Raw genomic sequence first — 16082 nt, 5'->3', positions numbered from 1 at the left:
ACTCAATAACTGAGTCTTTTGGATTAACTATTCATGTAATTTACAAAATCGATGTACACACTGTGATGTATATGCTAACGACAAAAAGCAAAAGCATTCCAAAAAGCTTTGAAACACATGCTGTGGAGGCCATCAGCTGCTTGTCTTGTGTGCCAAGTTAATGCTGTGACTATGGTTTGGGCACATGGCCTGATGGCTCCACCAGTGTGGGGGTTTTGATTCTCTATCATTGATGTGGTATGTAATCCATTTACCCAGACCATCTGAGACCTGTGGCAGGAATTAACCACACCGTAGTGCACATACTGCCTGCTTTCACAGCCCAGGCAGCCAGTCACATGTCCTACCCCATATATCATCTCAGGGTGACTTTTGTAATAGCTCAACAAGAGCCTGTAGAACCTGGAGTCTGTTCCAGGGTTTATATTTAACCAAGAGAGAAAAGCAAGAAATGACTAGCTGAGCCAAGGCCCAGTCTGTTATCTGACCTACTGACGAGATAAAACCAAAGGAGAAGCATAGGAAATTCTTGGAAACATAAATAATAATGATTTAAAGAAAAAAAGCACAATTTTAAAGATTTTTACATACTTTCTTCACTCAAAGCATGATGGGAATGCACACACATACACACACACACACGCACATGTGTCTGGATATGCTGTAGAAAGCACCTTTGGAATGTGAGCAAGAGGGCGTATTTTACTGTAATGAAGTTGATAGGGACTCTAGAGGCATTTTGTTGTGTTGTATGAAAAACAAGTCAGACCAGATGGATTACTCTTTTTTTTCCATCAAAGAAAAAAAAAGTGAAATTCCTTTCCTTTTTGTTGATTTTCAAAGAAAAGACAACTGGTTGGATTCATGAGTCTGATTAGATGAGAAATATAAAGATATTCTGTATTTGCTGAGTCATGAATTTAAGAGTGTTTGTTTGAAGGTTATCTACCACCTTATTAACTGACTGAAGAACTTCTGACCTGACCTAGAGTCCAACAAAACAGGGGAGTGAGAGGGCTGGGCTCAAAGAGAGAGAGAAAAAGAGAAACTGAGAGAACGAAAAAGCAGCATATCATTTAGGGGAGGAGTTTACATACTTCCTTCAGCAAAAGCTCTAAACTCATGCCACAAGGACACACACATACATACACACCCCTTGCCCTACAGGAGCATTACAGACTATGATGGTTAGTTTTAGTCAGTTTGAAAGGAACTTTTCGCCAACTCCACAGAGCAGATACTGACAGATCTATGCGGAACAAACACACAGCCGGGTGTCAGCAGGACAGAGGTATGCTCTCTCTCTCTCTCTCTCTCTCTCTCTCTCTCAGAGACTAGTGTGTGTGAGTGACAGTGTACTCAGCTGAAATTGCTGTGTTAATATATATCAACCTTTGAATGGAAGTAGGACAAGTGCTTGACTTATAGTGTATTTACTTTTTAACTAGTTGTTGAGACCCCTAGTTGTCTCTACATATCTTTTACATAGTATACTTATATTAAAATGTAGATCTTTTTTTTTCTCTAACAATATATCAGGTTTTTTCACTAACTATAGGTTCTAAGAACTTGTTATTCACCCAGTTTAATAGTATCAGCATGTGTTACTTGGGCTTAGGCGACATTCTAAACTTAGAGTCTAAACTCTTTACTCGTGTTACAAATCTACCCCGTTCTTTTCACTGACATCCACACACTGAGCCAGTAACCCAGAGAGACACCGCTAACTCCACTGTCCCAGGTGCATGGGACAGTTCAACTTCTTTGTATTGCGTTCAATAGACAATGTGCTGCCAAGCTACAACAGTTTAAGCTACTTTCACAACATTGGGTGAATAGTTATCAGCACTGACATCTGCACACATATGGGGTCTGGTGTTGTTTTTAGCATAGTAAGTTAAAAAAGGTGAATTACAAGTCCATACAAAATTTCACCCGCTGATAAACAAACATTCGCTAAAAGAAATTGCGTTCAAATGTATTTAATCTTTTATTTTAAGAGATTACCATAATGACTACCAGAAAATTTTCATAATAAGAAATGTCCTTAAGAAGTAAGTAAAATCAATGTATAATTCACACACTGGGTATTCCCACCGCAAAACACCTGATTATGGCGTTGAAGGACCAGAGAGATGCTGTATGAGAGTTATGCCGAGAAATACCTCCTGGCTGTTTACAGCTGCTCAGACTCCCAAGATCTCCAAAGATTCAATTAGAATCTGACTGGGTTCTTTCTTCACAAAACACTAAGATGAGCAACATTATTCTGTATCGATAAATACCCTCTTTGTTAAGCCCCGAGACAGAGACAGTAGTGGTGATAGGTAAACAGATTCCATGTAGTTTAGACAATCAGACAGTACATTAAAAAAGACTGAGAAAGATTTATCAATATGATTTGAGCATGCTAGACATTTTTTGATATCAGACTAAATACACAACAGGATGGCAGAACTCTACAAGGATATACCAAAGGTTTCATTCTAAGAACCTCATTCATATCATTCTTACCAAAATCTGACACCAAATAGCTGGAGTGTTGCTCAGTCTTAGGGTGACCGGACGTCCCATTTTTCCCGGGACAGTCCCTTATTTCAGCTCTATCACATTTCCCCAGTGGTTCTCAACTGGGAGACCAGTAAACTCATCAATAAACCAGTAATTCATCCCCACAACATCAGCAAATGTTAAACATTTGTACTGCCAAATTCTTTTTTTTTTCGTAGTCTTCTAGATACTTTTTTTTATTCTTCCTTTAAACAACTTACAGACTTCTTGAACAGGGCAAGTAGCAAGTTTAAGTAATGAAGAATGTCCTAATTTTCTCATTAATTTTTTTTGCATCTGCATAATTTTTAAAGTGATCAAAAAAAGCTTTGGTACATATTTATTTATTTGGTTTATAGGGGACCTATTAGGCAAAATTCACTTTTGCATGGTGTTTGGACATAAATGTGTGTTGGCAGTGTATGTACACAACCACCCTATAATGATAAAAATCCACCCACTCCTTTTTTTAATCCCCATAAATCATAAGCAGTGTCTCCCAACGACCTGTTTTCAGCATTGGTGCTAAAGTGACGTCACATTAGCCACAGGCCCCTCCCACGAATGTTGACAGACACTGCCGTTTTAACATAGAACCGCCTTGAGCGAATTTGTACACAGTCCGCCATTGCTGCACTGACGAGAATGTCTCCCAAGCGTTTTAGGTGTTCTGTAGCTGGATGTATGAATCCACATAGCTCTCTCCATTTACTCCCGAAATCTGAGCCGCTGAAGACGAGGTGGATTAATTTTGTTTTTGAAGAAATCAAATTCTACAGAGTTTATGTCTGCGCGAATCATTTTACACCGGACTGCTTTGTGAATGAGGGTCAGTATAAAGCAGGTTTTGCACAAAAGTTGCTCCTGAAGGATGGAGCAGTGCCAACTGTTTGTGATCCAGCTACACCTCCAGAAGAAGTAAGTATCACGCGTTTGTTTTCCAAATTGCCTTTCTGAAAGAGCTTCTTGGCACCCTGTAAGGCTAATGTTAAAGCTACCATTGTCTGTCTGTTTTCTCTAATGCTGCCTTCACGTGCTACCAGAATGATCGTAAATAGGAATGTGGTAGTTAAAAATTGCATATGAAAGCAATGTGAAGTCGACCGCTTGAATTTGTCAAGCTCATAATCATATGTGGGACTTATAAAGTTTGTGATAACACTCGATGGCACCATGAGACCAGCTATGTTGTTATTTTTATCGTGCCGTGCTCCCCATCTGTGTAATTCATAAATAATCCGGCAGGGTGCAGAATTAGACACGACACCGGTTCAAACATATATGGCTGAACACCGCTACTAGCAGTTTCTGACATTTTCAGTGCATGAGAAAGTGTTTTGTTATTGCTGGCATACCAATGCACGAGCTCTAGAAACTCCGCCCTCTTCTGAAAAGGGGGGCGGGAGCACCAGCTCATTTGCATTTAAAGGTACAAACACAAAAACAGCACGTTTTGGCTCGTACCATAAGAATGGCAATTTCAACAAGCTATAAAAAATTATCTGTAGGGTATTTTGAGCTAAGACTTCACATACACACTGGGGACATCAGAGACTTATTTTACATCTTGTAAAAAGGGACATAATAGGTCACCTTTAAATGTACATTGCCTTAAAATTATTATGATTAATTAGTATTGACAGCCCTTAAATACTGTAAAAAATAAATAAACAAATAAATAAATAAAAACATGAAAAAAGCTCATTAAAATGCCCATTAATTCACAGGGCCTTTTGTCCCTATATGTCAGCGATGTGAGAATGCTGCTGCTCTTACTTTCCACAAGAGCCCCTGGCACAGAGAGGCACTGACCAGCCCACACAAATATGCCAGCACTGCTTCAGAGTGCTTCACTCATCTGCTGAGTGGACGCAGAGAGGAAAGGGGAGAGTACAAAATAGATGGAAGTTAGAAATGAGCAGTAGGGAGAGTGCGGTTTAAGCTGAAGAGGAAAATGGAAAGGAAAAGAGAGAGGGAGAGGAGTGACTCCATCGATAAGTGGATCTATCATTGAGCGGGCACTATTGAACCTGAGTTTGAAGCTGGCTGTGTACATCATGGCATGCTGCTGCTGCTACTGCTGTCCGATTCCGTGCCTCAGAAACTGCTTCTTATTTTCAGGTTGGTTCCATCCTGGCTTTCATAGATTTTTGCCATGAGAAGAAAGAGTATCTTTCACAGGGAGACATCACAGTGTTTCTGTCAGTCATGGGTAATAGCTTCACCCATGAAGGTAATAGCTTCACCCATGAAGGTAATGCAGGATGTGTACTTCCCTTATAGGTGGCAGTTTGTGTGCCTTGTTGTTGTGCGTAACTCTGTGATTGCCTGTTGTGACTAATTACGTACTGTTGTCATTGTGTGCGTTACTGGCATATTGTTTTGCTGCTTGTGTGATTTTAGATAATTTGCTATCAGCTATTGACTAATAACTAGCAAATACTGTCCTTTCGTGATAGAAGATTGTATCAATTTGACAATACATGAGGATTTGTAATGCAAGTGTCAGGCCAATTCAATATGAGGGTTAATGATGTTTTAGTTTGTCTCTGTTTGCATGCGCACACTCCCTCTCTTAGATTTTGGTCTGGTTTCACACATGCTTTCATTATTGGAAGACTGTGGCTGTGACAACGCTTCAGCTTGTTATATAGCTAATTTAATAACACTCCCCTAAACATCACCCTCCCTTTCAATAGCGATATCACCCGCTGAGCTCGATGCCTTATGGAATGACCCTCCATACGCTTTAGCAGCCGTCAGTGAGCTCTTTTCGCCCAATGATGCCATGACAGCTGGTAAGAGGATTTCTTGAGTCAAGCATGAGTGTTTCAGAAAAGAACAACGTTAGAATAAATAAGAGTCTATAGGACAGAGTTTTACATGGTTCTATTATAAATGTATTTTGCGTTTAATAAATTATACTAAACAACTGTCTGAAACATCCTCTCTTTTCAATGCAAATCTGGGAAGGTCATACCCACCCAGAGATGAGGAAGAAGCTATTATTTAAGCCATCTGGCTGATATTTATAGAGCCATTATGATATGGCTTGCACTTCCTGTTTATATCCACAACTTGTAAACAAGGCTCTGATATTTTCATAGCTACAAACATGCTAATTAGCACCAACTGTATCATGTTTTTGAATAAGGAACTATTGTACATGGTGATGACAATACACATTCAAACATGGGAAGTGCATACCTGCAAAGGGAACCTTGTACATGTCCTTAATTATTTACTAATTCATCAGTCTTATCCCTCTTCAGCCATTCAGAGTTGCATTTTTGTAAGTTTACTGATTAATCATAAACCTAATCATAGTTATGAGGTACTACTGAAGTTCACTGAACTACATACCAAATGCAGCTGCGTTCTGTAAAGCTGTGTTGACCCCAGTTTCCTTTGTTTTGCCATTGAAGATGAGGAAGCGGAGGCTGAGGCCGAGGTGGAGGCAGAAGGCATAAGCAGAGAGATTTACTGGAGGAGGAAGGAAACATTCAGCAGAAGCAGCACAGTATCTTCAGTAGGAGAACGCTTCTCTCCAGGTATCTGCAGCATGGATCTCTGTGTCCCATAGACTTAATAATGGCCTCTATCTCCATAATGGCCTTTAATGGCTACACTTCTTAAGCACACTCTCACAACTAATGCCAGACTTCCTTAATGTGTACACTCGCCCTAATGGTATGTCTTTAGTGATGTTCATAGTGCTGTTCCTGCAAAAAAATCATATTGGTTTGCTAAGCGTACTACCATTGTGATGCTGGACAGCAATAAATCACTACATCCGTACATCACTAAAGCATTCCAGTTACTGCTAATGCAATTGATCGTAAATCTTGGTATCTTTGTGGTGGATACTTAACTCCATTCCCTTTTGCTTTTTGGAGATGTTGTTTTGTTGTTTAGTGGGAGGCGACGATCTGGTGTAGCACCTGACGGTGAGCTTCAGGAGGCGTTACGTACCAGACTCCGAGTAGTAGAGAGCAACAGCCAGGATGTTGTTCAGCTCTTCAAGGTCAGACACAGAAGAATTCATGCAAAACATGCACTGGCACCACTTATTAACTTATTACATAGGGTATTTTAATCTTCATTATATTGAGTGACTGTTGATACTATCCACACAGGATCTGTCTGCAAGACTAGTGTCTGTTCATGCTGAAAAAGACAGCTTTATCATCACCTTTAAGACTGTCGAGGAGATTTGGAAGTTCTCCACTTACCTGGCACTCGGTTAGTGTCATTGTCACTAACTTTCTGGCACTTCTACAGTATGATTCCTTGTACTGCTCTAGCTTAAGAAGTATTGTTATTATATTCTAGGATATGTAGCAAGATGTCTTGAAAACTTTCTCTGTGACCAGTCAGTCTGGCTGGACCCTGCAGTGCTAAGTGATGTGGAGATCTGTGTAACAGTGGACGAAGACCACTTAGCTACTCTTTACCTAGGACTTCTGCTACAGGAAGGTAATGAGCCTCCACAACTTGCTGATTTCTCAACAGTTAACGAAATCACCTGTAACCACACAGTAAATGGACAAATTGGTAGAATGATATGGATAGATTTATCTAGACTATGTTCAAAAGTCCACTATTGAAAGATTGCTGCTTAACCAATTCAGAAGTCCAAATAAGCTGAAAACAAGATTGGGTAAAAATGTGAAGGGATAGTCTCAACATTTCCTTGTGTTTGTTTACATACAAAATAGCTTGCTTCTATGCATTTTGTTTGTGTAAACCACCTCATTCATACCAATGAATTGATAACTAGTATTTATCCAAAACAATTACTTTTAAGTATGTCCTCTAATTAAGGCCACAGCCCCAAAGCAGACATAACTAAAAAAAAAAAAAACTATCAATTTATGGGACAAACAAACTTTTCTTCTTTGACCTATGAATACATTAACTTGTTTATGAATCACTTGAAAGAAAGAGAGGTAGAGAAAGACAGAGTTTTTCAGAATTAACTGTGAATCTGACAAGCAAGTTAGGAACCTTCACGCTCAGGAAAAAAAGGTACAAAAGTTGTCACCGGGGCAGTAAACCTTTGTACCTTATTTACCCTAAAGGGTGCATACTGTATTTTAAAAGGGTTCCACCACAGTGACAACTTTTGTACCTTTTTTTCTGAGTGTAGGGAGGAATATGAAACAGGGATAGTTACTAAGAACATTTTCATTACTGTTTTAGGTACATTCTTTGCCAAGACTTTATATAATAGTAATTGCAGAGAGGAGGAAGAGGAGCTGACCTACAGGAGGAATGACCTGGTCATGGTTAAAGACATAGGACAAGAGACCATTTGGGAGGGTATGCTGCTGTCCACGGGCCAACATGGTCAGGTGCCTGTGCATGATACGCAGCCTCTGCCCTATCCATTTTATCAGTAAGTGACACTGACTTTCTAAGCTTATGTAACCATATGGGAGGTTTCGTGGTAACTGGGAAAAGGGAATTGTAACAACAGATTTGTCTGGCTGAATGACTACTTCTGTTCTACACATACTGTTTTAGGTTATCTCTTACAAATATGTTGAAAAAAAAAAAAAATTCTAGGTGGTTCCTTAAGAAATATCCCGGAAATGCAGGAGGGATTCCAGTTACAGAAGGCCTCTTCGATCATCCTGTTGGTGAGATTCTTCTTAAGTATCTAGAAAAGCATTTCTCAAATAACCCTTAAAATGAATATTCAGAGTTCATTACAAATTAAGCTCAGTCAACAGAATTTGTGGTATACTGTTTATCACAAAAATGTATGTGTCCCTCCTTTCAATGATCTGGCTTACAGTGAGGCACATACAGTGAAAGTGAAAGGGGCCAATACATGAATGTTAAAATACTCACTGTTATAGTATATCCATAAAACATGCACAATATGCATGATGATTTTAGTGTGAAAAAAAGGTGTCAAATGTGTCAAATTAAAATGTGTATTCAAAGTGTAAAATTATATTCCAATTTACAAATTTGATGCCATGATAACATAACTCCTACAAGCCTAAAACGACTGTAAAAATTACTTAAAGTTTTACAGATAAATAATACACAATTAAGTTTTAACAGAAGAATTAATGTGAAGTTTTAAATAAAATAAGCTTCACAATTTTGCTTTCCATTAAAGATTAAAAATAAATTAGTCCCATTTACTTCTGTTTTAGAAGTGCCTCAATGTAACCTCATGTAACCAGAAAACAAGCAACATGTAGTATTTATGGTAATACCACAACCATAAATGCTGTCAGCTGAGTTTAACTTGTATTGAACCCAGAATATGTGTTTAATTACTAGTCATTTAAAATGTAGTGATACCAAAAATCCCACCTTCCTTTTTGCTTCCCTTTCAGTGGTGGGGACTTGTGTAGTAGTAGTGGACCATTACCCAGTGGTTAAAGATGAGCTGCATTTACACAAGGGAGACATAATCAAGATTGAGGGATTTCTCTTCAATACTCTGAACATGTTCATAGGAAGACACCTCACCAGTGGAGAGATAGGATTTGTTCACAAGGCCAGTGTAAAACCTCAGAGTATTGAGCCTCTGTAAGTAAACAGTTCAACTATTTATATTCACAAATTCAGCATGTGCTCAAATGAATGACCTTCTCTTTATTTTGTAAAAACCATTTATCTAATGTGCCTCTCGACGATACTGACATACCAATTGAAAGCAACCAGCTGGCAAACGCTATTTTATTCTGTCGACTTTGTGAATGTGCCTCTGTCTAGATGGGGGTGATGAGGGTGTTGGAGGGGGGGCTAGTGGAGTTATGTGATGATGTGATAAAGCTATCCGAATATGAGTCATGTGGCTGATAATGTTGTCTTTGTTGTCTTTGCACAGCAATGGACAATTGGTCTTTCTGAGTGAGGAGGAAAGGGCGGCCCTAACTAAACTTAACCCCTGCTTTGAGCCCTGCCAGTCTGATGTACTGGCAAATCTTTCCTCCACTGACATAAGCACTGTGTATAGACTGGGTAAGAGATGAAAAATGATCTCTCTGGGAGACTTCAAAAAATGTTTAAAGGAGTATAGTTCATATTCAAGAAAGAAGTTCATAAAGATTTGTATAGACACGAGGGTGAGAAAATGATGGCTGAATGTTCATGTTTTTTACTCTTTCACACTGCAGATAGACTTGATGACTCAGATTTCACTTACATAAGAAATCATCCAAAGTCAGGTAAGCCCTTTTTTAAATTAGATATAACACATGCCAGGAAATGTTGTTACATGAATGCTTTTATCACTGCTGTCTTATTACAACTTCTGGCTGTATGGAATTAACAATCACCAACTTGTTCTTAATTTTGTTGCACAGTCATACCTTCCACATTTTTCTTTCCTTCCTACTCTCTTACTCTTTCATTACATAAATTATGTACAATCAACAATTCTGACATTTACTCTGTATAATCTGCAGAGCAGAAATCTACAGTGGATCAAAGAAAGAGCACCATATCTGAAAACAGTGGTGCAACTCCCTACCACTCGTCACCACGGCAATCATTCTGTGCCTCTCAGAATCATCTGGACCGGGACTCTGAGGTCCTCTCCTTCAGCCTGGAGGACACCTTTAGAGAGATGGATGAATATGAGGAAGACCCTCCAAACTTCATGGATGAAGGTATCTGGGAGGCTGATGAAGCCGAGAGATGTGACCCAATCCTGACCCTCCTAAATCTGGAATATTTCCAGGACACATTTCAAACTCTTTACGACCTCTCCTACTCTTTCCTGGACACTTTCTTCCATGGCCTTGCAGAGGATGAGGTGCTTCAACATCTGGAAAACTTGCGAGAAGGAGCGAAGAAAGGCAGGATGCTCTGGGCCCACCGGCGAGCCTGCTTCCTTCTTGGCCGGCTATGTGCCAAGAAACTGAAGTACTCCCAAGCACGAGTGTACTTTGAGGAGGCTCTAAAGGTCCCTGTAAATGGTTTTGATGACAAGCCTCTTCTAATTGCCCTGTATACCAATCTCACTGCTGTTTACCTCAAACAGAAGATGATGGACAAGCTGCCATTCACTCTAGAAAAGGCAAGTGCTCTAATTATGTGTCTTCCTTGCCACAACTTCTGCTCTGTGGATGAGTTTGAGCTGCTCAAACCAATCATGCGCAAAGCCATAATTGAAAATGACAAGTACCTAGAGGCACGGACATGCTACATCTCCCTCTGTCTCTTTCTCCATCTAAGAAAAATCGAGGATGCTTTACCTTTTGTAGAGAGACTTCAGTTCCTTACCATCACTCTGTCTGCGGAACAAGGGAGGCCAATTGCCCCAGTTGATCTCAACTGGATGCTGTGCAGGATTTATCATAAAAAGTATTTGCCCTACCTCACACTAGCTTCTTTAAGTCTAGACTCAGGGCAAGAGCATTCCTTGGATGATGCATTCCAGAAAGTTGAACTCTTTATCAAAAACTCAGTCAGGCTTAATCCTCATTGGAAGGAAAGTACTTCTGTGCTTCCTGCACAGGTGGTGGTCTACCTTCAACAGGCCTTGTCAATAGCTAGTCAAGGGGAAGACTTGAGGACTCAGAGGGACCTGTGCCTGAGCCTGGCTAGTGTTTACCAGCAGCATGGAGCTTTAGAAAAGGCTGTGCCCTTTGCCCAAAAAGCAGCACAGACTGGAAGCCAAATTAATGAAGAGGAGGGCTTTGAGGCATCCATACTGCTGGCCTGGCTATTGGTGCTAACAGAGGAACCCATACAAGCTCAGAATACTCTGCAACATATGCTTAAATCTTTGGATGAAACAGACAGTCCGACACAGCGTGGTGTAGTCTACAACCTTCTAGCCCTATGCCTCCGCAAACAGGGTAGAGTCCAGGAGGCAGCAAGAAACTTTTATTGTGCTCTGCGGATCTCTCGAGAGAATGGGAACAAGCGTAATGAAGCACTAGCACTGGCTAACTTGGGCTGCTTATTTCTATCTGTAGGGGCTTCGGGCTTAGCAGAGAGTTTCCTACTCAATTCCCTGCGCCTATTCCAGTTTCTCTCAGAGAGTCCCACAGATCAGGAACATGTCCAGGCTTTGCTTTGGCTTGGCAGGAGCTACAAGGATAGAGGAGGGAGTCAGGAAGTCAGACTATGCTTTGAGATGGGCCTCCTTATTGCTATTAGTGCCAACAATCTGCACAGTAAGTATAACAAGATTTGATTTTTCTGGATTGCATCATGAAAGTTTGCATCTTTACCTGATACCTATAGTGACACCAGAAAGTATTTTGACACTTAAGCCAAAATTAAAAAGTATAAATATATTGGGATTATATAACAATATCAAAATAAGTGGCATTTATTTAAAAGATATATAGCACAAGCACACTTTCCAATCAAAACATTTCACAAAATGATGACTTTAAAATTAAGATTATAAACGTATTGTTCAAATTGAATACAAAAAGTCTTGGACACTTTCTGGTGGTCAAACTTTGTGTAACGTGTTTATTATTAATATGATATTTATTATTAATATGGCAAACTGTACTTGGTAGTTATTCTGATAGGCCACCTGGTTTGAACTTGAGGTGAACTTGCAACCACAAAAAATGACCTCAAAACCAATTGGTTAAAAATAATTTTAAAATGCCTCAAAAGTGAAGTTAGTCCTGAGAAGAGGTCCATTATCATTTGTTTGCACATGTTTGAAATTTTATATGTAATGCAATTCAATTCAGACATTTTTAAGAGTGAATAAAAAAAAACTCCTTCCAAATGCAGGTCAAATGGTTGTGGCAAAAGTTCTAAGTCGCCATTACGCTGACTTGCTGCTGTATGGACAGTGTATTGTTTACTATGAGCACTGTGTGGGGCTGTGCAGAATGCTAAAGAATAAACAGCTAGAAGGAGAGTACCTGGAACTTCTCAGCAATCTCTATCTCTCACTCAACACTGAGAAGTAAGAGCTACTCTAAGCACAATATAGCACTATTGCCAATACTTTGACACTTGATCAAATGAATCAGTCAATTAAAAAAAAACAAATGAATCAGTCAATTAAAAAAATATTTATTAAAAAACATTCTTGCAGGTCATCACGGAAGTCTCTTGATTATTCAAAGCAAAGCTTAAGGATCTCCATAGACCTGGGAAAAAGACAGGAAGAGTCTGAGACATGGCTTCAAGTGGGCCGTATCTACTATCTGATCCATGAAGATGAACTGGCTGACATGTACCTACAGGTAAGACAAAGGACCAAAGCAGGGTATTGCAAAAGGAGTTAACGTTATTTATTGATTAGTGTTATCATTTTTGCATATCTATTTGGAAAAGTATGCCACCAAATCTGTGACAAGTTTAATCTTTAAATTTTTAGTCTGTGATAAAAGAAGCGTATTACCATATCACATAGCCTACATGTATGTTTTATCAGCTGTTATGACTATATTTGTTCTAGCTGTTATGACAACTGTTTACAGGCAGCAGTAAAGACAGCCCTGAGGATGAACGACCCATGCTTTGCTATGAGCATTTATGAGGAAGCAGGAGATGTGTTCTTCAAAGGACACAGAAACCAACTGGCTGCTTTACCTTTTTACAGAGTAGGCCTCACCTTGGGTTCACAAAAGATATTACCAAGACATTTCAATAATAGTCAAATAATGTAGGAATCCATACTAAGTCACATGTTATTCATCTGAATCCATCTACCTTGTGTGTTTTTTTTTTAAAGGATGGGAGTTTGCCATTTGCGCGCAGCATTAAGGATGTGCACTCAGAGTTTAGGCTGTTGAGCAAACTCTCAGAGCTCCTGATGAAGCAGAAGCAGTATGAAGAGGCACTGCAGTATGCAACACTCGCAGTGCAGGTCAGCGCTACAACTGGTAAGACCTTTATATACATCATAGCCATAACACAGCCATAACCTTGGAAATTTAAAGCCAATAAAGTACTGTTTTGAAAATTATGACTATAGACCCTGTACAATTATGATGATGATTAATAATAATAATAATAATAATGATAATAATAATAAATAATAGAAAGCCAGTTTGACTGCACCTTTTGCTTGTAAATCTTAATCTATGTGGCCCCCTGCTGGAGACACATGTCCTCTACAGCATGCAGCATTTGCAGAATACATCATAATACATGCAATTCAAGATGAAATCTAAACAGATCCAGTTTCATTTTGTTAAATACATGTCAAACTGTACCTGAGTCACCAGTGCATGCTATACTTTAAAAAAGATCTTTCCTTAAATGACTTTCCTGTTCTATTGATGTATGACAGTGATGCTTATTTATGCATTGTTTAAAGCTATCATAATGTAATGCTGGTTAATATTAATTTTACAGCAACAGTTAAAAATGATGACAGATTTGATTAATATTGAGATAAACTGAGATGCTCTCTTGAGCGAACTTAATTACTTTCAGCCTTCACATCCAATCAATTTATTTATTCTCAAAGATAAGATGCACCCTGCATTGAATATCACTTTTTACTCCGTAATGCATCACATTGCAGAAGTAAAATGGGCTGTAAATGGTGTGCCATGTGTTTAAAGTTTAAAGTACATAATGCATTGGTTTTTTTCTGTACTGTCAGGTGAGCAGACAATTAATCTTAACTAAAACTGGGGTTAAATTATTTTCTGACAGAAAGGAAAATGCAATAACCTGACAAAGTTTGCTCCTTTTAATATTAAGTGCTATGTGTATTTCTCACAGGTGTTCCTCTGAATGAGAGAGTGTCCTACCATCGTCTTGCTTCAGTGTACTTCTCTCTAGGGAAGTATGAGATGGCTGAGAACTACTACCTGAAGTCTCTTTCACTCTCCCCCACTGCACTTGAACATGCCATTGAAATTCGGTACTATGTTAAAGTGTACTGCAGACTGGCTGATCTGACCCTATACAGATTAAAGGTGAGACTCTCATTATGTTTAACATTTTACAGTTACATCCATCCTAGACTGAATATTTTGAATGTAAGAATACAGTAAAGTACATGCATCCACACACATAAATGAAGAAACAGAAAATCATGCTCTCACCTGCATTCACATGTATTTTTATTTAAAAACCTTGAATCTTCTGTGAGAAATTTTCTGTATATGTTAACACAAAGTGTGTGAAATTATTAGTGAATGAGGCCCAAACTATCTACAAAAATAAGTTTAGCAGTAACATTCAGAGTAAATGAATTTGATGAAGAATGTTTATTACTTTTTCTGCCTTAGGATGCATTTGATGCCATGGGCTACTTCCACTTAGCCCTGGCGGCAGCACTGGAGGACAAAGAAAGCCTAAGCGCACTGTACATAATCTACATGAAGCTTGCAGAGATCCATGCCAACTACATACCCGATGCTGAACTGAGTAAAAGCTACATGGAAAGAGCGCAGAGCTTGAGGAAGGAACTGGCAGGATACACAGACTCTAGCGACACAGAAGAAACACATCAGGGCCCAGCTGAGGCAGAGGCGGACACTCACACCAAAGCTGGTCAGTCAGACTCCAGCAGTGGCACCAGTACTCTCACAGAGTCCAGCATGACCGACACCAGCCTCACAATCAATGCTCAGGAAGAGTCTGAGCACATACTACCTAACACAAGTCACAAAGAAGACGTGGACACCAACGTATCGGAGGAAACAGATGCGGGGCCTCCTGATCAAACCAATCCAGAGACTAGCTGTGCCGATAATACAAACCACACTAGTCAAAGCAGTTTGAAGGAGGGCTTGACTTTTGTGTTGTGAATCACACACAATTCTATCACTTCATTTAAAGGAGAACAGCGATAAGACACCTTTTTTCTTTTCTTTTCTTTTTTTATCAGATGTTCAAAATTCTATAATATATTTTCTATTAGTGTTTCAAGATTTTGCATAATTGTAAATGAATTTGTATATCTGTAAATATGATTGCTTTTTTTGTTTTTGTTTTTTATGTGTTTACCCTCCCTGAGGGCTCTTAAAATGTTTACTTAATTAAAACTTAAGAAATTATTTTAAAGTCCATGGGCAAAATACTGATTCTATAGCATGTGCATGATCCCACAAAGCGCAGATTTAAATGATAATTACAAAATATTATCATATTTCCATAAGAGTGTCACTAAATTAATATCAGACATATTTGAAGACCAAGGAGAGGGAGTGGTCATAGTGAAACATCCAAACATTTAGTATCTCTGAAAAGCCCTGAATGTGCTCTGTACAGGACATCCAGACTTAAAACTGTGGCATGCATAGTCTCAGAGAAATACACCAAAATATAATGTCCTCATATGAGGTCACAGGGTCTCAGGAGGTTAATCCACCTTTTTTCTGAACGCGGAAGTTCCACGTGATTCATACCGGAAGCCTGCTGCAACTTAAGTGTTTTAATGGACCCTTTTCACAAGACTGTGATGACGCGTAAAACGGTCATCAGCATCGTAAATCCTCGAAAGTTTTTCATATTTGAATTTTTTTAAAAATGTGTGTACATTTATAACACTATTCTTTGTATTATATCACCTTTGCATAAAATTACAAAAAAACAATTAACGCTAATGCGAGGGTGTT

General features: G+C 39.0%; 1 protein-coding gene across 3 annotated transcripts; it reads left to right on the top strand.

The window, feature by feature from the left end:
- Positions 1-1126: 1126 nt before the first annotated feature.
- Positions 1127-15323, top strand: LOC107723824 (SH3 domain and tetratricopeptide repeat-containing protein 2-like). Of its 3 annotated transcripts, XM_016532535.1 has the most exons (19): positions 1266-1291; positions 4672-4783; positions 5250-5348; positions 5976-6101; positions 6447-6574; positions 6687-6792; positions 6883-7026; positions 7753-7948; positions 8119-8192; positions 8907-9102; positions 9404-9537; positions 9693-9743; positions 9984-11702; positions 12286-12463; positions 12596-12746; positions 12984-13106; positions 13238-13388; positions 14239-14435; positions 14751-15323. In XM_016532535.1, the coding sequence occupies exons 2-19, from the start codon at positions 4759-4761 to the stop codon at positions 15270-15272; spliced, it is 4320 nt and encodes a 1439-aa protein (XP_016388021.1). In that variant the 5' UTR covers positions 1266-1291; positions 4672-4758; the 3' UTR covers positions 15273-15323. The 3 variants fall into 3 exon arrangements, with proteins under 3 accessions (XP_016388023.1, XP_016388021.1, XP_016388022.1); XM_016532537.1 differs by lacking the exons at positions 4672-4783; positions 5250-5348 and having other exon boundaries at positions 1127-1291; XM_016532536.1 differs by lacking the exons at positions 1266-1291; positions 4672-4783; positions 5250-5348 and adding an exon at positions 4212-4671.
- Positions 15324-16082: the final 759 nt, after the last annotated feature.

Source organism: Sinocyclocheilus rhinocerous, unplaced genomic scaffold, assembly GCF_001515625.1.
Source record: "Sinocyclocheilus rhinocerous isolate Xijiao unplaced genomic scaffold, SAMN03320098_v1.1 scaffold1085, whole genome shotgun sequence".
Taxonomy (NCBI): domain Eukaryota; kingdom Metazoa; phylum Chordata; class Actinopteri; order Cypriniformes; family Cyprinidae; genus Sinocyclocheilus; species Sinocyclocheilus rhinocerous.
This window is presented reverse-complemented; position numbering and strand designations above follow the sequence as displayed.